We start from the raw sequence: 23,607 nt of genomic DNA on the forward strand, positions 1-23,607 counted from the left end.
GCCGAGCGGCCGCGCGATCGCGCGGGAAATCCCGCCCCGCCGGCCTGCCTGCTCCGCCTCTCTGCGCGCTCATTGGCTCGCGACGACGCCCGTCAGCGCAGCGGGGCTGGCCCGGAGGTTCCTTTCGCTGCTCCCGACTTGGCTGAGAGATAGGGACTTGGAGGAGGCGAAGGCGGCTGAGGCGGCTTTCTTTGCGCACCTAGAGACCTACCCTTTGCGAGTGATTGGCTATAAATCGTAGGGGACCGTCTAACCTCAGCAAAGCGTGCGTCTCCTGGAACCAGAGCTTCGAGTGAGGACCGTTCTGGGGAAATTGGGGCGGTTTTACTTCTCCCTCAACATTTTTCGTCAGAGACCACTAAAGAGGCCTCTCTGCAGGCGCCTTTAGTTTCCTCAGATTATAACCTTCCCAACTGCCCGCAGCGTCCAGTCTCCCCTCTCCAGCAAAATGGTGCTGGCTGACTCAGATGTCTGCGAGATTAGTTGTGTTATTTACTTGGCTTTCTGGTAAATTCGTGGGTAGTAGACTCGAAAAGAATTTTTTCTGAGCACTTGGGTATCAATATATTCATTTAAAAATCCGACTTTGCTGCCACTTCATCAGTTCTTACCTGTTCTTGAGAGACTGACATGCCACAATTCAGACTTCCATATTTCTTATTAATCGTAAGTGAAAATATATTTTTAAAGTCAGGTACACTGATTTATTATGTTAGTAACTGATTAGCATTTCCGTTAAAGTTTTGGAAGAATATTTAGCTTCCTCAGCATCTTTTTTTTTTTTAATAAGAGAGATAAGGTGAGCTCTACTTCTAGAACTTGATCTGGATTAGAGCTGTCTCTTTTGTCCATCTTTGTGTCCAGATTCTTCATGGAAGAAACTTTATACAGAGAAAATGGCAGAATTACTAGTGTCTTCTAAATCAGTTCAGTTCAGTCGCTCAGTCGTGTCCAACTCTTTGTGACCCCATGAACCAGCCATTAATCCCACTAGTCCATCCCATTTTCATTCAAGAAATATAAGAAATGTCGAATAAAGACTATTAGTTGCCCAGTTCCACAGATAAATTGGAATGAATCCAGGTATGGTGGAACAAATCCAAATATAATAACTGGAATGGAAGTTACTTACTTTAAACTAAAATACTAGATTTTCCCAGGATCTCTTAAAGGAAAAATAAGATCAAATTTTTAAAGTTTTCCCAAGTAGACTTGCAGTGTAGTTTCATGGGATTATTCATAGCTTTCAATAACTTTCAGTAAGAGCTCTCCCCTTAAATTGTTTATGAATGAGTCACCCTGTATATGAGCTCTTTAGTTTCTGAAAGGTGGTTGGGAATCAGTTCCTACAGTGTTACTGGTTGCCAGCTGCTTGAATGTACCGGGCATCGGCATGGTACAGATCTCAGCAACACAACTCTGGCCTTGGACATTTCTTGTCTACTCTATCAGCATAGTGGCATGCAATCTGACTCTGAATTAAGAAGACTTTCACAGTAAGTGAATTCTTGGTTGAACTGTGATTAGATTGTAAGTGAAGGAAAAGAAAGTTAGTGACAGTTGATAAGAATCAGGAGTAAGTGACAAATGAAAACAAAGTGTAAGAAAGAAGAGTAATTATACGGTATAACTAAAGTTTGACCTGTTAACTTGGCCAAACCAAATAATTCCAATGAAAAATTATCTTAGGTATCTGAATTACCAGGGTGGGGTATTATCATCAAGTTAAATGGTTTCCTTTTTTGTATGTTCCATGCTTCTAAACTGTATTTTTGTAAAGGGTTCTCAAGAGGCTATTATATTATCAGAGAGGGTCAAGGAATTCTTCCTAGGTTCAACTGATTAAAAAGCAAACAAAAACAAGTTGACTATTCAGTTGTGTGGAGAGGCAGTTCAGTCAAATTATAAAACTAGAAAGACTCTTAAAAGGCTTTCTACTTGGATTCTGTAGCTTTAGGCTACTGTTCAGTCTGCTCATCCAGAAAAATAATTGTATTTCCTATTTTAAAACACGGCTAAAGTTTCAAGATTGCAGTTTCCTTTGATTGCTATTATAAGTTTAATCAGCCTAAGTTCTGTGCAGTTGATCAAACTCGATTTCTTTTATAGAGGAAATGAGGCTTGTTCAGAGTATGCCTCAGGGGTTCCTAGAGACTCAGGTGTGGGTAGCATAGCAAAAAAACTTTGGCCAGCTAGTTAATTTTATGGAAGGCGAGGCAGGATTAAACGACATCCGCCAAAGAATTCACTGAGACGTTTCACACATATAATTTACAACAAAAAGATGTGCAGTTTGGTAAGTAGACTTGTTAATTATTAGTCTCTTAAAATTATATTTGATCTTCTTATAATTAGGTTTTTACATGATACTTCTTGGAGTTCTGGTCTGTGGTATTATATAATAGGAAAAGATCCAATAACCAAAATGACAGTGGTGTTTTATTTTTTAAAATGATCCCCCTAGGTTAGTGGTTACCAAACTTACGCACACATAAAAGTCATCTGGGGGAGGTTGTTAGAATACAGATTATGCTATCTTCAGCCTAGCAGAAGAGTCTGATGCCCTTGGTCAGAGGTAGGGCTGGGAATCTTGCAGGTGAGTCCAAAGCAGCTCATCCTCAAACCGCATGTTGAAAATTTCTCTGCAGAATGGAAGATAACCATTTTCCTTATCCAAATAACTGTGTATTTTAGACTATTAAAGAGTCAAGTAAACATTTAGGAAAGAGTCTTTAGTTCTAGCTGAGGGTGGTAAGAGGGGCACCATTTCCAGAATCATCTAGAGAGCTTGGGAATCCTACTTCTAAAAAATATCTCCTGAAAGACTCCATCAATCTCAAATTCTGGGGTAATTCATACTCCTTTTAAGAGCATAATGTATACTGCAAATAATTCTAGATGTTACCTAATAAATCACTCCTTAATGAGACTCACTTTAACAGATAATTCAGGTTTTTTTCTTATATCCAACTGAGTTGAACAAAATTCAAGAGTATATTAATTGGTAATTGGGGATCCTGAGTCACTTCCATCTACTCTAAAACATTTGAACCAGTGGTAGAGGTGGGAAAAGCTTTGGGCAGTTGGGAGTAGAATAAAATGTTCTGAGGAATGTGTTGTAAAAAGAGGTGGGTGGGCAACCAGGACTATCAGATTCTTCATTGTGCCAGTGCAAGCCACCCTCTGGCCTTTGATCTTAATATTAATACTATTGTTGTTTTTGCTGTTTGCCACAGCCTTAGATTGTATATATATGACTAAGGCATAAATCCTTAGAAAGGCAAGTTCTATAGCTTCTAATTCTTGACTCTGAAAAGAATGAAACTTTATTTCTAGGATAATTGTATATGGCTGTTTCTTTTGTGGTCGCCTTGATTCATTTTTGGAAGATGAGGACATTGTAAACTAATTTTTTTCACCAATCTGAGAACCTTGAAACCAAGAAGCATTATTCCTGTTTCTTTGGGGAGGTGAATAAAAACATGAGCATGAGCTCATGGACATGGACTGTGGAGCAAACCTAGCTGACTTGAAATCTTAGCTTCAGTCTTTACTAGTTTTGTGACTTTAGGCAAGTTATGTAATTTCTCTGTGTCTCCATTTTGTCATCTAAAAAGTGGGGCTTAATGTAGAGAACCTACGTGGTAGAGTCCAGAAGATGTTTAATGAGCTTTCAGAATAGTGCTGGGCACAATAAGTTTTCAGTAAGAATAAGCTAAGTATTCTTTTTATTATTTAACTGTTAAATTTTAAATGTTTTAATGCTTTTAAAGCAGCTTTCATTTTCTTCATTTCCCCCTCTTTAACATAACTAAAGAAACCATTGTTTTCTAAATCAGAAGACTTTCCTCATTGTTGTAGAGAATCTGGATAGTATTTTAAATAATATTACCGTTATCCTTTCTAGTGTTTTATCACTTTGATTTAGAGACTTTTGCAGCCAAAAAAAAAAAATTAATCAGTCAATATATATTGTTTTATTCTGGAGAAACAGTGTAGGTACAAAACCAGCAGAGGCTATTACTCTGTTTTTTGGTCTTTGTTTTTTGGTAGTGGGGAGAGGGGAGATTCCCAAAAGTTAAAAGACATAGGCCTTTATGACATTACTACTCCCCAGAAGTTGTCAGGAGCAATAGGCAAGTCATTGGAGAAGAGACTGCTGTTAGAGAAGCCAGTAAGTCCCATGACTGGTTCAGTTCAGTTCAGTTCAGTCGCACAGTCGTGTCCGACTCCTTGCGACCCCATGAATCGCAGCACGCCAGGCCTCCCTGTCCATCACAAACTCCTGGAGTTTACTCAAACTCATGCCCATCGAGTCGGCGATGCCATCCAGCCATCTCATCCTCTGTCGTCCCCTTCTCCTCCTGCCCCCAATCCCTACCAGCATCAGGGTCTTTTCCAACGAGTCAACTCTTCACATCAGGTGGCCAAAGTACTGGAGTTTCAGCTTCAGCATCAGTCCTTCCAGTGAACACCCAGGACTGATCTCCTTTAGGATGGACTGGTTGGATCTCCTTGCAGTCCAAGGGACTCTCAAGAGTCTTCTCCAATACCACAGTTCAAAATCATCAATTCTTCGGCGCTCAGCTTTCTTTATAGTTCAACTCTCACATCCATACATGACCACTGGAGAAACCATAGCCTTGACTAGATGAACCTTTGTTGGCAAAGTAATGTCTCTGCTTTTTAATATACTGTCTAGGTTGGTCATAACTTTCCTTCCAAGGAGTAAGCGTCTTTTACTTTCATGGCAGCAGTCACCATCTGCAGTGATTTTGGAGCCCCCAAAAATGAAGTCTAACCCTGTTTCCACTGTCTCCCCATCTATTTCCCATGACTGGTAAAGTATTGAAATCATTTTACTGTTTGTTTTTTAACTTTTTATAGAACTATAGAGGGCAGGAAAAAGAGTTACTGAGAATTGAGTATACCAGTACTATTCGTAGCTCAGTTGGTACTGTCTGCAATGCAGGAGACCTCGGTTTGATTCCTGAGTTGGGAAGATCCCCTGGAGAAGGAAAGGGCTACCCACTCCAGTACTCTTGCCTGGAGAATCCCATGGACAGAGGAGCCTGGCAGGCTACTGTCCGTGGGGTCGCAAGAATCAGACCTGACTTAGCGACTAAACCACCATCAATGTAGTTAGGTCTCACAGTAAATCAGCACATCCTTCCAAGAACACTAGATGGTGCCCTAAATTTGGTTTTGGGATTTTAAACTGGGAGATGGATGTCTTCGTTCAATAAATATTAGGTAACGAACAAAATGTTAAAAATCTCTGCCCTTGTGGAGCTACAGTTTAGTGGCGATGGTAGGAAGGACAATGAAATATAAACGTAATATGCAATATAAGAAATATAGTATATTAGAAAGTGGGGAGTGCTATGGAAAACAGGGGAAATGAGGTGAAGAGCAGTTTCAATTTTAAATAAGCTTGTCAGAGTGGACTTCATTGAAAAGGTGGCATCTGAACAAAAATGTGAAGGAGTCACTGGAATCAGCGATGGGGACATCTGAGGATAAAGTGTTTCAGGAAGAGAAACAAAGCAGGGTAGAGGCCCTATGCCCTAAGACAGGAGTGGCCTTTCTCTTTGAAGGATTGCATAGAGATCAGAGTGGCAGGAAAGGGCTGAGCCAGGGTGGAGGAATCTGCTGGGGAGGAGGAAGAGGAGATAACATCATGTAAAGCCTAATGGCCTAAGTGAGGATTTTGACTTCTACCCTGATTTTGGATAAAAACACTTTTAATTGAGGTTGTGATTTGAAACAAATGTTGGAGAAGCTAGATAAACTACTGATATGAGATATCATAAATTATGCACAAATTAACATTGTCTTAAGTAAACTCAGTACTTTATGAAATATACTGATTTAAAGGAAAAATTATATGAGTGATTTAGCTAAGTCATGATCAAAATAATATAGGGTCAAAAATAATGTCTTAATAACAGAAGACAGTGAGTTCATATAAAAACAAGTGTATGGTTTTTCCTCTTCCCTTTCTGAATAATTCAGCCCTAAAGCCATTGTGTACATGCCCAGTTGCCCAGTCACATCCAGATCTTTGTGACCCCATGGTCTATAGCCCAACCAGGCTCCTCTGTCCATGGGATTGTCCAGGCAAAAATACTGGAGGGGGTTGCCATTTCCTCCTCCAGGGGATCTTCCCAACCCGGGGATTGGTCCTGTGTCTCCTGTCTCCTGCATTGGCAGGCAGATTTTTTTAAACCACTTTAGGGGCTTTAGGAAAGCCCTTAAAGCCATTAGGTGGAACCAAATAAAGTAGGAGTCTATGCAGGGTGGTGAGACACGGGGGCCCAGAATTAGGTGCTGGATCCAGCAAGCAGGGGAGGGCATCCCCACAAAGGAGTGCCCTGGCGTACAGTGCCAGAACCTGTGCAGGGTGTCAGAGCAAAAGATGGGCAAAAATGGCATGTTGGTGGGGAGACAACCCCCATGCAATAGGATTTTGGAACAAACATGGGGTGAGGGCACCTGAGAGGGCTGTTTGGTGCTCAGGCTTGGTGAGGGCTTTTGTGCAGGCTGAGAGCTGGCTGCATCTCTGTGGGGAAGGGATGGAGACAGTGGCAGTTGGGTTACATAGGGGGGTACATGCAATAGGTAAATATACTGAGGATAATAAAAGCCAGGTTTCTCACTGTCAGAGAAGGGAATTACAAATACTACAAATACTGTATGGGAAGGGGGAAAGTTAGAATGGGCCCTCTAGTGCTAGATTGGAATTAGAGGTATCCATGGGCTTCCCTGGTGACTCAGATGGCAAAGAATCTGCCTGCAGTGAGAGAGATCTGGGTTCGAACCCTGGGTTGGAAGATCCCCTGGAGAAGGGCATGGCAACCCACTCCAGTATTCTTGTCTGGAGAATCCCCATGGACAGAGGAGCCTGGCAGGCTACAGTCCATGGGGTCGTAAAGAGTCAGACATGGCTGAGTGACTAAGTACAGCACATGTGAACTCACAGGTTTCAATACATGTATAGGGGTAAACTGGATATAAAGTGTGCAGATGTCACATACCTTCATTTATTCCCTACCTTTTTCATTGAGAAGGCCTTTGAGCAGAGATGCCCCAATAACAGTGGATGCACATCTGAATCCATATCTTGGCTTCCAAACACCATTGTTCATTAAAAAGAAATAGGACTCCTCGGAGAAATGGCTGACTCTAGGTCTGGAGCAAGAAAAGAATAAGATATACTTGAGACACCTTCTGCTAAGAGGTAGAAAGTGCTCAAAAATGATGTGTCAAGGGACTCCCCTGGCAGTCCAGTGGTTAAGACTTCCCCTTCCAGTGCAGGCGGTGCGGGTTCAGTCCCTGGTCAGGGAGATCCCACATGCCTCACAGCCAAAAAACCAAAGCATAAAACAGAAGTCACGTTGTAGCGGATTCAGCAAAGACTTTAGAAATGGCCCACATAAAAAAATGATGTGTGGAAAGAACACAAGTCCGCTTGAAGGGGGCTTCCATTAGCCAAATCAGGGGAAATTTCAGCATCACAATAAGTCATGCGATTATAACTCCATAAATACAATAGAAAACCATGAGTTCATATTGATATAAATAAATGAATAAAACCATTTGTTGCAAAGTATTTGCATAGGCTTAGAAATAATCTCACCAAAAAAAATACTACATTATAAAGGGGGAAAGAGTAACTTTCTAGTGGGAAAACCCGGCAGACACCATCTTAATCAAATGCTGAAAGTTAAAATTACCAATAATGAGACTAATCAAAATTATATGCTACCTGATAGGAAATAATGAGAATACAGCATCAGTTCTGTGTCATCCCCTCAGAGATCACAAGGAAACATGAAACAAACCCTAACTGAAGAACTACTGAAAACACTGATGAAATGACAGCTGCCTTTTAAAATTATAACCATTTACAAATATATATTCACTTTAAGTCAATTCCACTAATATCTGAGTTGCTAGATTGTAGAAATGTTATTTCCAGTTATCTTCTAGTGCTAAAATGAGCTCATTTGTTCATGTTATATGTGAACATGAACAGGTTATATGTATTGAACTGTATAGCAATAATGTTTACAAATCCAGATAAATTCTCCTACAGTGTTTTTAGAACCTTTATTATTTAAATTGCATGCTGCCAATTTTCATTAGTTTTTTACCTTCTCAGTCTGGGGAACTCTATTTTCATTCTGAGGTAATTCAGTTTGCTAAATACTTTGTCATTTGTTTATATGATTAGAAACACAATTTTCAAGTGGTAAACTCTCTTTCACCTCTTCTCCTTCCGTTAATGATGTGTGAGTGCATGCTAAGTCACTTCAGTTGTGTCCCAACTTTTTGCGATCCTATGGGCTCTGGCCTGCCAGGCTTCTCTATTCATGGGATTCTCTAGGCAAGAATACTGGAGTGAGTTGCCATTCCCTCCTCCAGGGGATCTTCCTGACCCAGGGATTAAACTCCCATTTCTTGTGTCTTCTACATTGGCAGGCAGCTGATATCATTATCCATTTGGTCACAGAAACTAGAAATGTGGGAATCACAATTACGTTCTCCCTCTCACTCCCCTCAACAAACAGACACACACACACACACACATACCCCAATACCTATACCTAATTGGCCTTCATTATGTTGCTTTTCTCTGACCTTTTCTTGAAACATCTCTACCTGAAGACATCTCTGAAAAGCCTTCTGTTAACATTGATAATGGTAATAAATGATAGCAAATAATTTACATAATATTTACTATGTGTCAGGGATTATTTCAAGGGCTTTGCAAGGATTGATCTCATTTGATCCTCAATTATACCCCATTTAATTATAGAGGAAACTGAGGCACAGAGAGGCTAAGTTACATACCCAAGGTCAAATAGTTAAAAAGAGGCAGTGCTGGAATTTGGACCCAGGTAGTATGACACCAGAGTTGGGCTCTTACCACTCATCAGTCCTGTTCAGTTTCACTCAAGCTGATTTGGGCCACTTTTTGCTCCCATGCACAACTTGTGCATAAATCTTTATTATTTTCTTATATTGAAATTTTGTATTTATTTATTTATTGGTGTTCTTAGAAGAATAAGAGAATTGTGCTACTTGTATTTACGAAAGTAGAGAAAATGATGAACCCATGATATTATATTTTTATTCATTAGAGACAATGAATCCACATATACCCATCACTCCAGTTCAGCCCTTACCAACATTTTACAACACTTGCTTCAATTATCTTTCTTTTCTTTCTTGTTTTTCTGAAGTATTTTATTAGTTATTTTGGGCTGTGCTGGGTCTTCATTGCAATGTGTGGGCTTTCTCTAGTTGGGGCGAGTGGGGGCTGTTCTTCCTGTGGTGGTCAGGTTTCTCCTTGCGATGACTTCTCTTGTTGCAGAGCACAGGCTCCAGGTGTGCGGGCTTCAGCAGTTGTGGCACATGGGCTTAGTTACTCTATAGCATGTGGGATTGTCCCAGGCCAAGGATCAAACCAGTGTCCCCTGCATTGCAAGGCAAACTCTAACCACTGGACCGCCAGCAAAGCCCTTCTGAAGCATTTTAAACTAAAACCCAGACATTCTGAAATTTCACCTATAAATATTTAAATAGAATCTTTTAGAGGACTTTTAGTAAATGTAACCCTAATCACATCATGACACCTAACAAAATTGATGTTAATTACTACCTTCTTAATCATGAGTTTCTTGAGGGCAGAAATCATTTCATCTCCTGGCTACCTAGTACATCCTTGTACATACTGGAGTTTAATAAATGTTTGTTGTGACTTAAATGTTTGTTTTTAAGTTGATAAGAAAACCATGGCATTTATCCTCCAGAAACAATGTTATAGCTGACAATCAGGTTCTCAAGTTAACTGACAACTCTAATTTAATCTACAATGATTAGATTAAGTGACACTAACGTGTAGGCCTGAGCCCCTGGAAGCCTTAAATCCTGAACTATTTTATCTTTGATTACTGAGTCTAGGGAAATCCTGAGTCTAATTTAACCTAGAACTGAATTTTCTTGTCCTCAATGTCAATCTGGGGAAAACATAAAGACAGGGGCTATAGTGGGTGGGAATGTTCATTGGTAAAGATTTCTTGGAATGAAATATGGCAGAATTCACAAAAAGCATATTCTTTTTTTCTTCACAATAAATTCTGGTTTATTTTTGGGTGACAAAATATATTCTTCAAAGAAACTTTTTCATGGAAATACTCCTGCCTATGTGCTAAGAAGGTATTCATTGTTTGTTAGAGTTTAAAAAATTGGAGACACCCAAGTGCCGTTATCAAGGGAAGAGTTCAATAAATTATGATTCTTCCACTTACTGTAGCATCAGGCAGCTGTTGAAGCATGAGATAGAGCTATATGTGCTTATGTCATGTCAGTGTGGGGGAACCACACTGCAGAACAGTATGTGTGTCTGGCTCCATGTGGATAAAAATGTGTGTGCAGTTACCTATTTATGTCAAGGCATTCTAAAAGATAGGAAGGAGCACTAAACTGTTAATAGTGGTGGCCAGTGGGTTGGACAGTAAAAATGGGATAGAATTGAAGGAAACTATCATTTTACTCTATGTACCATAGTAAATATTAAATGAATTTTTTAAAATCAAAAGGCATCAATGTTTTAGATAATTTTATATCAAATTTTTAAAACCAAGAACTTGATATATACAAGAGGCACTGTACAGAAAACAATTTTGACTGGTTTGAAAATGTACAAATGTGAAACTATAATCTTTTGAGATTGAGAAAAGCCTCAATGTTTTCTAAATGATATAAATAGAGTGAACTTTTCTACAAATCTTTATTTAGTATCTTCTATTTGATGAGTACTGTGATGGTTGCCAGGAGGGACAGAAGTATGTGTGAAATAATGCCAACTCCCTGGTGGCTCAGATGGTAGAATCCACCTGCAGTGCAGGAGACCCGAGTTTGATCCCTGGGTCGGGAAGATCCCCTGGAGTAGGGAAGGGCAACACACTCAAGTATTCTTGCCTGGAGGATCCCATGGACAGAGGAGCCTGGCGGGCTGCAGTCCATGGGGTCACAAAGAATAGGACACGATTAAGCGGCTAAAGCTTATTCTTCTTTTAAACCTTGTAACCACTGAGGATTATACGATGTTTTTCAGGTAATAGCAAAGGCTAATTGCCTTAGGAATGACAGAGTATCACAGACTGAATTGTGCCTCAGGATTTTAAAATTTTAAGGTCAGATTTTAAATGAATCCCCCACAAGTAGCTAGTGGGAGCCTACTGTATAGCACAGGGAGCTCATCTTGGTGTTCTGTGTTGACCTAGATGGATGGGATGAATGGGAGGGAGCTTCAGGAGGGAGGGGATATATGCATGCATATAGCTGATTCACTTTGCTGTACTGCAGAAACTAACAGAACATTGTAAAACACCTATCAGTTCAGTTCAGTTGCTCAGTTGTGTCTGACTCTTTGCAACCCTATGGACTGCAGCACGCCGGGCCTCCCTGTCCATCACCAACTCCCGGAATCCACCCAAACCCATGTCCATTGAGTCAGTGATGCCATCCAACCATCTCATCCTCTGTTATCCCTTTCTCCTCCTGCCCTCAATCTTTCCCAGCATCAGGGTCTTTTCCATTGAGTCAGCTCTTCGCATCAGGTGGCCAAAGTATTGGAGTTTCAGCTTCAACATCAGTCCTTCCAATGAACACCCAGGACTGATCTCCTTTATGATGGACTGGTTGGATCTCCTTGCAGTCCAAGGGACTCTCAAGAGTCTTCTCCAACACCACAGTTCAAAAGCATCAATTCTTTGGCGCTCAGCTTTCTTTATAGTCCAACTCTTATACCCCAATTTAAAATAAGGAATCCCCCATCTCACTTTTATTGCATTATAGTTACAGAATGTCATAATGTCTATCTGTGGATTACCCTGGAGTGATATATAAGTAGTTCATAGAAAACTAGGAATACGCTTACACATTAAGAAGCAATGGCAACAATAGCAAACACACAACATTCACGTGTATTTACAAGTGTCTCCTCCTCCTAGTCTCATCTATCCATCCATCTGTTTATTCATTTAACAAATATTAATTGAATGTCTACTTTGGCACTTTTCTAGGGGATACTGAAGATGTTAACAGTAAAATCTAAAGTCTTTTATATACTTTAGAAAACACATTTAAAAATTCTGAGGGTCTCAAATAGAACAGTGTTTTTTCTTATGCAGAAGTAAGAGGCTAACGTCATGAAGCGTTGCTAATTGCATTTCTTTCTTATGCTCACAGCCTGGTTTTCTTTCTTATTATACTCACAGGCTGGTTTTCTTTCTTGTTGTGCTATGACTGGTTTTTTGAAAACTCTGTCAAAACATCTAAGACATTGGGCATTTTTCCTGATGGTTAATGATTTGAGATTTAGTTGAAATACATACTTAGAAAATGATAGCAAAGCCTGAGTTGATTTACAAGTTACTAGAGCAAAATAAAACATAAACGTCTCATTTTTACTTCATCTTGTACGTACAGCTGTTTAAAATATAGACTTCCAATTTTACAATTCCTATAATCTCTTTTCAATGTCAGTGTGTCAGGCTTTTGTTTCTTATTTCAAAATAAATGTTGAAAGATATTGAGCATTGATTATATGGAAGATTTCACAACCCTTTTCTTGATTGGTATATTTTGATGTTTATATTTTGAAATCATTGGTAAAGATGTTATAGTGGCCATTAATTAGCCATAATGTATTATCCTTTTTATATGTGTCAACCTTCAGTTTGCTAATATTTTAAAGTTTTTGTGTCAGTGTTCATGAGAGGTATTTGTCTATGATTTTTTTTTTAATTTTTTGTTATCAGGGTTATTCAGACCTCATAAAACAAACTTAGAAGGGTCTTTCCCCTTCCATTTTCTGAAAGAGTTTGTTTAAGATTGGTATTTGTGTAAGATTTTCTTTAGATGTTTGATAAACTTCACCAGTGAAGTTATCTTGGCCTGAAGTTTTCTCTGTGGGAAAGAATTTGATAGCCAGTTCTGTTTCTTTAGTAGATACGTAGCTAGTCATATTTTCCATTTCATGTTGTTTCAGTTTTTGTAATCATATATTTTTTTAACATTCTTGCCTATTTCATGTAACCTACTGAATTTACTGGTATAAAGTTGTTTATTATATTCTTCTTTTTTTAATGTTGATATAGTCTCTATAGTGGTATCACCTCTTTATTCCTAATATTCGTAATTTGTGTTCTATCTTTTGTTCTTGTCTCCCTACGCGTTCCCCCTTCTCAGTTTTTTATGATGGAGCTTTTTAGATAAATTATCTAGTGCTGCGTAAATCACCCAAAACTTAGTGGTTTAAAACAGTAGTGTTCATTTAATACCTCTCACTGTTTCTCTATGTCAAGAATTCAGGTGTAACTTGGGTACCCAGTCCTGTCTTGTAGTCTCCATTAAGATTGTGGTCAGATGTCATTTGGGGCTTTAGTCATCTGAAGGCTTGAATGGGGCTGGAAGATTGACTTGTCAAGTGGCATATTCACATAGCTGGCAAGTGGATGTTGACTGTTGACAGGAAACTTCAATTCCTCTTCATGTTGGCCTCTATACCTATCATGGTGGCTGCCTGCATGTGCTTGCTTCTCTTTGATTGTGAGATTATATTTGCTTAGTTTTAATCTGTGGGAATTTTGTGACCTAAATTAAAGAGGCTTTCTCCCAGAGAGCATTTGGTCTGCTTTTGCTGGGAACCAATATTAAAGTGACCTCAAGTGAGAATCTTCTGTTCAATTCCCCTACCTACTACTAGCCTGAGGGTTAGAATCCTGGTTTCAGTGATGCTAAGGATTTTTGCCCTTGTGGGTTACCTCTTATTTATCATTTGTCTGCTGATCGCTGCTCCCAGTTCTGAGTTCAATTCTTGGTTGTTGGGTTTTTACTGTTTCGTGTGGTGAGGAAACAAAATTTCCCTTACTTGTTCAGATCTCAGCATTGCACGTGGAGATATATTTTATACAAGATCTAATTGTTTTGTAGTGAAAGAGTCTTTCAAGGAATATGGCCCAGCGTATTGCTGTAACAGAAATATCTCATTCATTCTCCAGTTTACTTCAAATTTGACTTTTTTTCTCTACCCTTCCGGCTTGCCAAAGTTGACAGTAACTCCCTTGTTAACAAATCTGTGGATACATTTCTGTCTTCTTTTTACCCAGCCTCTTAGCAGCATTGACACAGCTGATCATTCACTTATTATTTCATCTAGTTTTAGCTGAGCACAGTTGTGGATGCTGGAACAACCAGAACAAACAAAAATCTAAAGATAAGAAACAGGCAATAAACAGGAAACAAGATAAACATATAATAAGACAAAGGGCAGGAGAGAGAGCATCAAGACTCCTGAAATTTTTTAAGGGACTGAAAGAGTAAGCCTTATTGGAAAAAAACTGTATTTAAGGAAATACTTGAAGGAGGTAACAGAGTAAGTAAACTGTGAGAATATGTGAGGGAAGAACATTCTAGGGAGTGAAAACAGCCAGTGTACAGGCCTGAGGCAGAACTGTATCTGTGTTTTCAGGAAGAGGTGTGGCGAGAACAAAGTCAGCATGGGAGATGTGATGAACCATAAGATCAGATCAGGAAGGGGAGCTGGCAGATCATGTGACACCCTGTATAACACTATAAAGACTGACTTTTACTGAGATGGGAAGCCATTTTTTGATCAGAATTGTGACATGAACAGATATGTTTTTAAATAATCCCTCTTGCTGGCTACTGTGTTGATAGAAAACCATAAGGGATCAAAGATGGACACAGTGAGACCACTTAGATATTGTTATAGCCATCTTTGTCCTTGATCCTTTTTCCCTCTCTTGGGTCGATTATCATATCTGCAGATTTTTCCCTTGGCTTATACTACCTGTTTCCTTCTCTAGTTCCTTCTCCAGCAATCTTCTCCAATTTCTAAATATTGGAATACATAAGACTTGGTCTTAAGATCCTTCTTGTGTCTAAGGCCGTTTGCTGGGTGATCTCGTACAAACCTCTGGCTTTTAATGGTTTTAATACATATGATTTGTGCTAGTGATGCACAAACTTAGAGATTCAACCCTGAGCTCAAATTCATAAATCCAGTAGCCCACCTGCTATCCAAACTGAAACTCTTCATTTCTCCCCAAACCTTTCCTCCCCTAGTCCAGGCTTCCACACCCCAATAAATGACACTACATTTGCTCAAGCCAAGAAACAGTCATCCTTAATGCCTCTTTCCTTCATTTCTACCAATCCACCAGCAAGATGTGTTTTCTGTTCCCACATGAAGGAGCTGTTTCCTCCACAATGCTGTATGTCAGATAACCTCAGAAATCTCAGTAGCTTAATAAGCAATAGATATTTATTCTCACCCATGAAACTGCAGGTCAGTTGGTGTTTGGCTGAGTTTGCCTGCTTTTGGCCTGCTGCAGGCTGCAGGATGGGGTGGGGTCTCCTTCACGTGTGTTCATTCTAGGACTTAGGCTGAGAGGCAGCAGCTGCCCCACGGATGACCACACAGTGATGTCAGAAGCTCAGGAGGGCAAACCAGTCATATTTCAGGCTTCTAGTTACAACACTTGCCGTTGATTGAAGCAAGACACATGGACAAGCCCAAAGCTGAGGGTTGGGAAGTACACGGTATCCACAATGAGGCCACAGCAAGGGGATAGCTATATAATATATTGTGGGGATGAAAGAATTGGAACTAATTATCCAATTACTTCATCTCCCACAGCCTCCTAAAGAACTGTACCACTTCCCAGATCCACTGTTAGCCATCATCTCTTGCCCTGGGACAGTTATCTCTCTTCTCATCATACCTAGAACAATGCCTTGTATTAGTATATGCTCAGTAAGAATGTAGTGAATAAACAACTCCCAGCTGATCTTCAGTTTCACTGGTTACACTCATCACTCTTCAGTCTCTTTCTATGTAGCAGCCAGGATGGGATTTTAAAACTGTAAATCCTATCTGTGCTATAAAGAGAAATTTATCTGGTCTCTGTCCCTGGTTCCAGACACACAGCTACTAAATTTCTTGGAATTTCCTGAGTAATAAGAGTGATAGGAGCATCTTTTATTCTAATGACATGACTCTTGGTGGGCTTCTCAATAGCTTCAAGATGTGGGCTGGTCACAGGAAAGACCATACCTAGATTAGAGGCTTGTAACTTTCAGCCACACCTCCCAACCTCAGGGGAGGGGAAAGGGACTAGAGATTGAGGTCAGTCACCAGTAGCCAATGATTAATCAATCTTGTGTATGTGATGAAACTCCATAATCGCTTCTTGGCCTTTTGGCTAAGATCAAGTGTGAAACTCCATAAAAAAAACCCACTGAAAAAAGATCAGGATTCTGAGAGTTTCCAGGTTGGCAAACACATTGAAGTGCTGGGATGGTGGTGTGCCCAGAGAGGGCGTGGAACCTCTGTGCCCCTTCCCCCACACCTTGCCCTACACATCTCTTCCATCTGTTCCTGAATTGTATCTTTTCTAGTAAATGTAAACAGCATGCCTTCTTGAGTTGTGTGAGTTCTAGCAAATAATTGAACCTGTGAAGGGGAACTCTGAATTTACTGTCGGTTAGTCAGAAGTGGAATGTGAAGTCAAGTTGGCCTTAGAAAGCATCAGTACGAACAAAACTAGTGGATGTGATGGAATTCCAGTTGAGCTATTTCAAATCCTGAAAGATGATGCTTTGAAAGTGCTGCACTCAATATGCCAGCAAATTTGGAAAACTCAGCAGTGGCCACAGGACTGGAAAAGGTCAGTTTTCATTCCAGTCCCTAAGAAAGGCCATCCCAAAGAATGCTCAAACTACTGCACAATTGCACTCATCTCACACGCTAGTAAAGTAATGCTCAAAATTCTCCAAGCCAGGCTTCAGCAATACATGAACCATGAACTTCCAGATGTTCAACTGGTTTTAGAAAAGGCAGAGGAACCAGAGATCAAATTGCCAACATCTGCTGTATCATCAAAAAAGCAAGAGAGTTCCAGAAAAACATCTATTTCTGCTTTATTGACTGTGCCAAAGCCTTTGACTTGTGGATCACAATAAACTGTGGAAAATTCTTCAAGAGATGGGAATACCAGACCACCTGACCTGCCTCTTGAGAAACCTGTATACAGGTCAGGAGCAACAGTTAGAACTGGACATGGAACAACAGACTGGTTCCAAATAGGAAAAGAAGTACGTCAAGGCTGTATATTGTCATCCTGCTTATTTAACTTATATGCAGGGTACATCATGAGAAATGCTGGACTGGAAGAAGCACAAGCTGGAGTCAAGATTGCCGGGAGAAATATCCATAACCTCAGATATGCAGATGACACCACCCTTATGGCAGAAAGTGAAGAGGAACTCAAAAGCCTCTTGATGAAAGTGAAAGAGGAAAAAGTGAAAGTTTTTGAAAAACTTTTTTTTTTTTTTTTGAAAAAAAAAGAGGAAAGTGAAAAAGTTGGTTTAAAGTTCAACATTCAGAAAACTAAGATCATGGCATCTGGTCCCATCACTTCATGGGCAATAGACGGGGAGACAGTGGAAACAGTGTCAGACTTTATTTTTGGGGGCTCCAAAATCACTGCAGATGGTGATTGCAGCCATGAAATTAAAAGACACTTACTCCTTGGAAGGAAAGTTATGACCAACTTAGATAGCATATTAAAAAGCAGAGACATTACTTTGCCAACAAAGGTCCATCTAGTCAAGGCTATGGTTTTTCCAGTGGTCATGTATGGATGTGAGATTTGGATGGTGAAGAAAGCTGAGTGCCAAAAAGTTGATGCTTTTGAACTATAGTGTTGGAGAAGACTCTTGAGAGTCCCTTGGACTGCAAGGAGATCCAACCAGTCCATCCTAAAGGAGATCAGTCCTGGGTGTTCATTGGACAGACTGATGCTGAAGCTGAAACTCCAGTACTTTGGCAACCTCATGTGAAGAGTTGACTCATTGGAAAAGACCCTGATGCTGGGAGGGATTGGGGCAGGAGGAGAAGGGAATGACAGAGGATGAGATGGTTGGATGGCATCACTGACTTGATGGACATGGGTTTGAGTAAACTCTGGGAGTTGGTGATGGACAGGGAGGCCTGGCGTGCTGCAATTCATGGGGTCGCAAAGAGTCGGACACGACTGAGCGACTGAACTGAACTGAACGGAGTCAAAAGTACAAGTGGCCACCTGGGACTTGTGAGTAGTATCTATAGTCTTGGTGGACTGAGCCCTTAACCTGTGGGGTAGTTAGGGTCAGAATTGAATTGTAGGATACCCTGTTGATGTCTACAGAGAACTGGAGAATCGCTGGTGTGGAAAAGCCCATATACATTGGGTGTCAGAAATGTTGTGAATAAAAACAACTCAGACTATCATATTAATCCCAGCTTAAAACCCTGCCCCGGGTTCCCTTTGCCCTTGAACTCCTTACCACGGTCTTTATAGGTCTTTATAAAGGCATCCGTTATCCAGCCAGGCCTGGCTTTCCAAACACTAGCATCTGGTACCACTCACTGCTCTCTGGCTAACTGCCCTTTTCCTCCTCAAATATTCCAATACCTTTCAGCTGCAAGACCTTTGTACTTGCTGTTCCTTCTGACTGGAATGAGCTTTCTCAAGATCTTGGCATGCTAGCATTCTCTTATCCTCAGCTAAAATGTCACCTCCTTAGAGAGGCCTCCCGGACCATCAATCCTTAAAGACCCTCTTCTCACTCCACCTCCGCCCCCATTATGTTTCATCACCACCACCTTGTTTATTCCTTTCAGTGAGTTTATCGCTCTCTGAAATTACCTTGCTTTTGTTCATTCCTAATCCTAGAATGGTGTCTGACACATGTTAAGTGCTCTGTAAAAGTCTGTTGAGTGGATATATATTAGAAAACATTGCCTCCACATTTTTAAAGAAACTCTTTGCTATCTTTTATTTTCATATATTCATCCAGATGTCAGATGGTATTAAGTCCACATAAAATCAACTCAGGATAAATAAAAATATTGCAGTGTCTGTGTTGATGAAGAAGAAATTCGGGACTGGAGTTGCTTCAGCCTGTGTCGTGGCATCCTGCAGTGTGTGCCTCTAGGGCCCTAGTCTGTGGGGTCGAAGGTCTCAGTAAGGCTGCCTTCTAACTCGCTTAGTGAAGAGCCAGCTTTCCTGGCTCATCTTTCCTCTTTTTCTATCCTCATCACTGGTTAATGTACAAGATAATTTATTTATTAATATTTACAATCATTGTTTATCACCTGTCTCACTGCCCGCCCCCCCCCACCTCTGCCACCACCGTGAGCTTTGTGGGCACATGAAGGCAAGGATCCTATTTGGGTTTTTGGGTACGCAGTACATGTTCTTCCGTTTGTGGGATGAATCAGTGAGTGAATGTTTCAAAGGAAAGGAAAGAATCTGGAAGGTCCTGAATCAATCTCTTTCTCCGGGTCACTCCAGAGTAGGGGAACCCCCACCATTGCACTGTTTACCTTCCAAGACACTATAGGCAAAACCTCCATGAGGTATATATGTTTACCAGTTCATTCATTGTCATAATGGCTTTACTTGTATATTTATAACTCCATCTTGTGTGCATATTATGTTTTGTATGTGAATTCTTTGTTCACACCGGAGCTCATGTAAGGAGGAATTTAGCTTGGTATTTATGACATTGTGATAGGAAGTGACATCACGATAGGGCAAAATCTGATAAAGTTCCACTCTGTCCTGTAGAGGCTATTTCCTCCTTGAGGACACACTACTTTTCTTCTTCCCACAAGGAAAGCCCAGTAGTTGTTTGAATGCTGGATAAAACTGAACACTTAAATTTATCATCAAGAAGGTATTAAAAGAAGAGGAGCAAAAGAGTACAAGAACTAAAAGTGTTACAAGTTTGGTGAGAAGTGGCCACTTCAGAATCTTCTCATTTAGCAGCTATATTTCTCTTTTAATTTCACATTTTCTTAGGATGATGAAATGAAAATATTTTGTTCTTGGTTATTTTTCACAAGTCGTCTTGTCCTCATGAGAACCATCCAGTCTCTCAAAATATCAACAAATTTTTTTCTTTAAAAGATAAACTATGTATTTTTCTTTGAAACAACTGATGGGAGAGAAATTCTTCCTTTAGTTTGAATAGTCATACTTTTAAGTTGATTGGAGGTAGTTATATATGAATCTTCATATTAACTTGTATCTCATTTAAAATAAAAGATGAAAGAAGAGAATTAACTCATTAATTATTTATAATACTTGGTGCAACTGTTCCTTGTGAGTTAATCCAGGCACTTGGAAGAAAATTACACTCAGTGTTAATAACATTGCCAACCTTTTCCAGTATGCTGCTCTCCAAATACTATTGTGTTTTCACTGACAACAGTCACTATTACATATGCATGTGAAAAACAGGCATTTTCATCAGAATTACTGTAATAGCATTAAGAGATTATTATTTTTCCAATTTATTTGGGAGAAAATTCACTTAAATTAGATTATTTATTACTTGACTGCTCTTCTGTCTTGCCTGTATGTTAGGTAACTGGAGTCCATGAAAGTATAAACTTAAGAATAAAAAGCATGATTTTATACATTGATGATTTCAAATAAAAGAGGAGTGCTAGTCTGTGTGCATCATTTCTTTTGAGAAAGTTAAGTCCGCGTTCTGTTTAGGAGAGATAACACTTTTTGTCCCTGTAGGTGGCCCCCGCGGTGTAGCCATTAGTTGCTAATTACTTGCAAACAAATAAACAATTAACTCCTGGAGCTGCTGGCTGGGCCAGTGTGCATTGACATGCTAAAACTTTCTGAAACAGGATTTTAATTAGTGACGTTCTAAATCCAGCCCCCTTGTCAGCGGAGCAATAAGGTGAACTGCAGGAAGGTCCAGCCCCGGACACGTGGGGCAGAGCCAGCCAGGGAGGCTTGGAGCTGTTGCTCTGTGCAGCCCACGCAAGGATGTCTCCTAGCCTTCAGGAAGGTGCTCGACTTGGGGAAGGCAAACCCTCACCCTGCCCCTTTTCAATTGAGAGTATCTTAGGACTGGACCAGAAGAAAGACTGTGTTCCATCCACGAAACCCCACAGGCCCTGGGCTGACACCTGCAGCTCTTCAGGTATGCCACAACTTAATTTTTAAATTTCTTTGTTAATTTGTTTAAAGTGTTTAATTTGGCCTTTTTTCTTTTTTTCATATTACATAGACTTAGAGAAAAGCTTTCCTTTCATCCAAGTACATAATTGAAATATTTGGCACTTTTAATGCCTCCATCTGAGTGTTATGGGAAATAAAAAGAACATTGGCCTTAGATCCAAGTAGGTATGAAGTGCGCTCACGAGAAATGCCAGGAGCCTTCATTTACTTCAGAAGAGCTCTGGGTTTATTTGCCATATCATATATTCTAAATGTTCTCACTGAAGAATCAATGACACACAGAGGCCAGAATGTGTTCTCTGTCAGCAAGACAGGGCTCTCATTTTTGTTTGCTTTTTGGATTTTGGTCTTCTGTGAAACCTAGAAGAATTCTACTACGAAAGTGAGAGACAAGTTTCTGAGATTACTTCTTATACAACGTTGTAGAATATAGAATTGGGCACCTAAAATGGGATTTATTTTTTCTCTTTTTAGAGAAAGAAGTTAACCTATGTCTACATGTCCCCACTCTTCCCAATGGGATCTCATTACCTCAAACTGTGGATCACTCGGTGCAGGAAGAAAGTATTTTGAAATACGAAGATTACTTTTCACCCTCAGAGAGACTTTCTTTGAAAAGAGAGTTGAGTTGGTATAGAGGCCGAAGACCCAGAACTGCTTTTACTCAAAACCAGGTAGGAAGTTTTTTCAGCCAATAATCTTAATACAAAGGCTTTAACTGATGCCCTGTTGGGCAAAAAGCCCATCCACTTTGGGATCTCAGTTTAGAAGCCTTATTAATGAAACAATAGACCATATCTCTCTTTCTCTCTCTCTCTCTCTCCTTTAACAGTTTCTGGATAGTCATTTAAAAAAAAAAGCTTACATATTGATTGCCCAAGATTTGAATGCAGTTATTTTGCTATACAAATTAAAGTTTATTTTATGATGAGACCAAAGATCAACATTTTAAATAATTATTTCCTTATTCTTAGATTGAAGTGTTAGAAAATGTCTTTAGAGTAAACTGCTATCCTGGCATTGATATCAGAGAAGACTTAGCTCAAAAACTGAACCTAGAGGAGGACAGAATCCAGGTAAATTTTCAAACTTAGTTATTACTTCTGGCAATGAAAATGTTAATAATAAAATAACATTTCTGAGGTCTGTTTTATCTTCCCTTAATTTTAGATCTGGTTCCAAAATCGGCGTGCAAAGCTGAAAAGGTCCCATAGAGAATCACAGTTTCTAATGGCAAAAAAAAATTTCAACACAGATCTCCTGGAATAAATAGAAAACTAAACATGTGGAATTATCTTCCAGTTGCAGAACATGAAGAATTAATGGAAATATCAAGTGTTGAAAATGTTATGTTTTCTGTGTTTAATCTGAGTATTGTCATTTTAATTGGAAAATATATTGTAAATACTTACTATTATAACATGGTACCTGTTATACATGGGCACTGTTAGTTATAATAAAGGCCTTTCCTATATATTTTAATAAACATTTGCAGAAAAAGCCAGTTATTTTTGGTGAACAAATTTAATCAAATAAATTAATTTGTTGAAATCAGTAAACTCATAGCTAATTGACTCTACAACTGGATTCCATTTACAAAATAATTCAAGTCAAATAGTCTGAAGAATGGCACAAAGATGTGATTCATTTCAATAAGTTCAAAATGCATTTTGAAATGTGATTATACTTAATATAGCATATGATTTATTCATGAATCTTTTGTTTCTCTTTATTTCTGGCATAAAGCAGTGAGATTTTCTCACCATATATCAATACAAATCCTTATAGCACTCTAGTTTCAAGTTTTTATTCAGCAAAGTTATTATGCCAAAGTAGAGATGTAAAATCATCAATCATCTTATTCATGCCATTAGTATTGGATTGCGCAAAAGAATTGAGCTACAAATAAATGCAAATTGTAGTTATTTTTCTAGTCCACTCAATATCATGCTTTACTTTCATTCATCAAAATGAGAATGATCATCTGACTTATATCTGTTTCCAGTTAATCACCTGTATGTTTTGTTACAAATAATACGTTGACTGAGGAGGTAGGATAACTGTTCTGACATTATCACTGGAAATAACCAGGGCACTTTCTGGGACAAAAACTGTATTTTCTTTGCATTTGCCATGGTTCCCGTCAGTTAAAGACAGGAATAGAATAAGATGCATCACAAGGGAGTCCTACTGGGAATCTGGGGATTTGTTTTCCGTTTAATTAATGGAAGGCCAGAGTGGATGTTCTGTTTAATATAAGCTGGAGGACGCTGACTTTGTTTCCTGGAAGCTGTATTCCAACTTAACGCATTTGGATTGAATTCTCCCTTGCTTCCCTTTTCTTTTCTACCTTTTACCTTTTCTTTCCTCTGCTCTTCTTTTCTCTCCTGGTAAGGACCAGAGTAGAAGGTTCTTGTTGAATTACTGTATCTATGCTGGTTTTCTATTTTTTTTTCTTTCATTTTTTAATTGCATGAGA

General features: G+C 39.5%; 1 protein-coding gene across 2 annotated transcripts; it reads left to right on the forward strand.

Annotated features, from left to right (window-relative positions):
- Positions 1-139: 139 nt before the first annotated feature.
- Positions 140-22,679, forward strand: HESX1 (HESX homeobox 1). 2 transcript variants are annotated; one of them, XM_043886735.1, is made up of 5 exons: positions 140-292; positions 20,792-21,090; positions 21,603-21,802; positions 22,103-22,204; positions 22,299-22,679. In XM_043886735.1, the coding sequence occupies exons 2-5, from the start codon at positions 20,934-20,936 to the stop codon at positions 22,395-22,397; spliced, it is 558 nt and encodes a 185-aa protein (XP_043742670.1). In that variant the 5' UTR covers positions 140-292; positions 20,792-20,933; the 3' UTR covers positions 22,398-22,679. The 2 variants fall into 2 exon arrangements, with proteins under 2 accessions (XP_043742670.1, XP_043742669.1); XM_043886734.1 differs by having other exon boundaries at positions 20,821-21,090.
- Positions 22,680-23,607: the final 928 nt, after the last annotated feature.

Source organism: Cervus elaphus, chromosome 24 (assembly GCF_910594005.1).
Source record: "Cervus elaphus chromosome 24, mCerEla1.1, whole genome shotgun sequence".
In the NCBI taxonomy this organism is placed as follows: Eukaryota; Metazoa; Chordata; class Mammalia; order Artiodactyla; family Cervidae; genus Cervus; species Cervus elaphus.

Bases quoted from the DNA above. Each gene is read 5' to 3' on its own strand.
- HESX1 (XM_043886735.1), top strand. From the start codon at position 20,934: ATGTCTCCTAGCCTTCAGGAAGGTGCTCGACTTGGGGAAGGCAAACCC. The intron at 21,091-21,602 runs GTATGCCACAAC...TTCTCTTTTTAG, and splicing joins TGACACCTGCAGCTCTTCAG to AGAAAGAAGTTAACCTATGT. The intron at 21,803-22,102 runs GTAGGAAGTTTT...CCTTATTCTTAG, and splicing joins CTGCTTTTACTCAAAACCAG to ATTGAAGTGTTAGAAAATGT.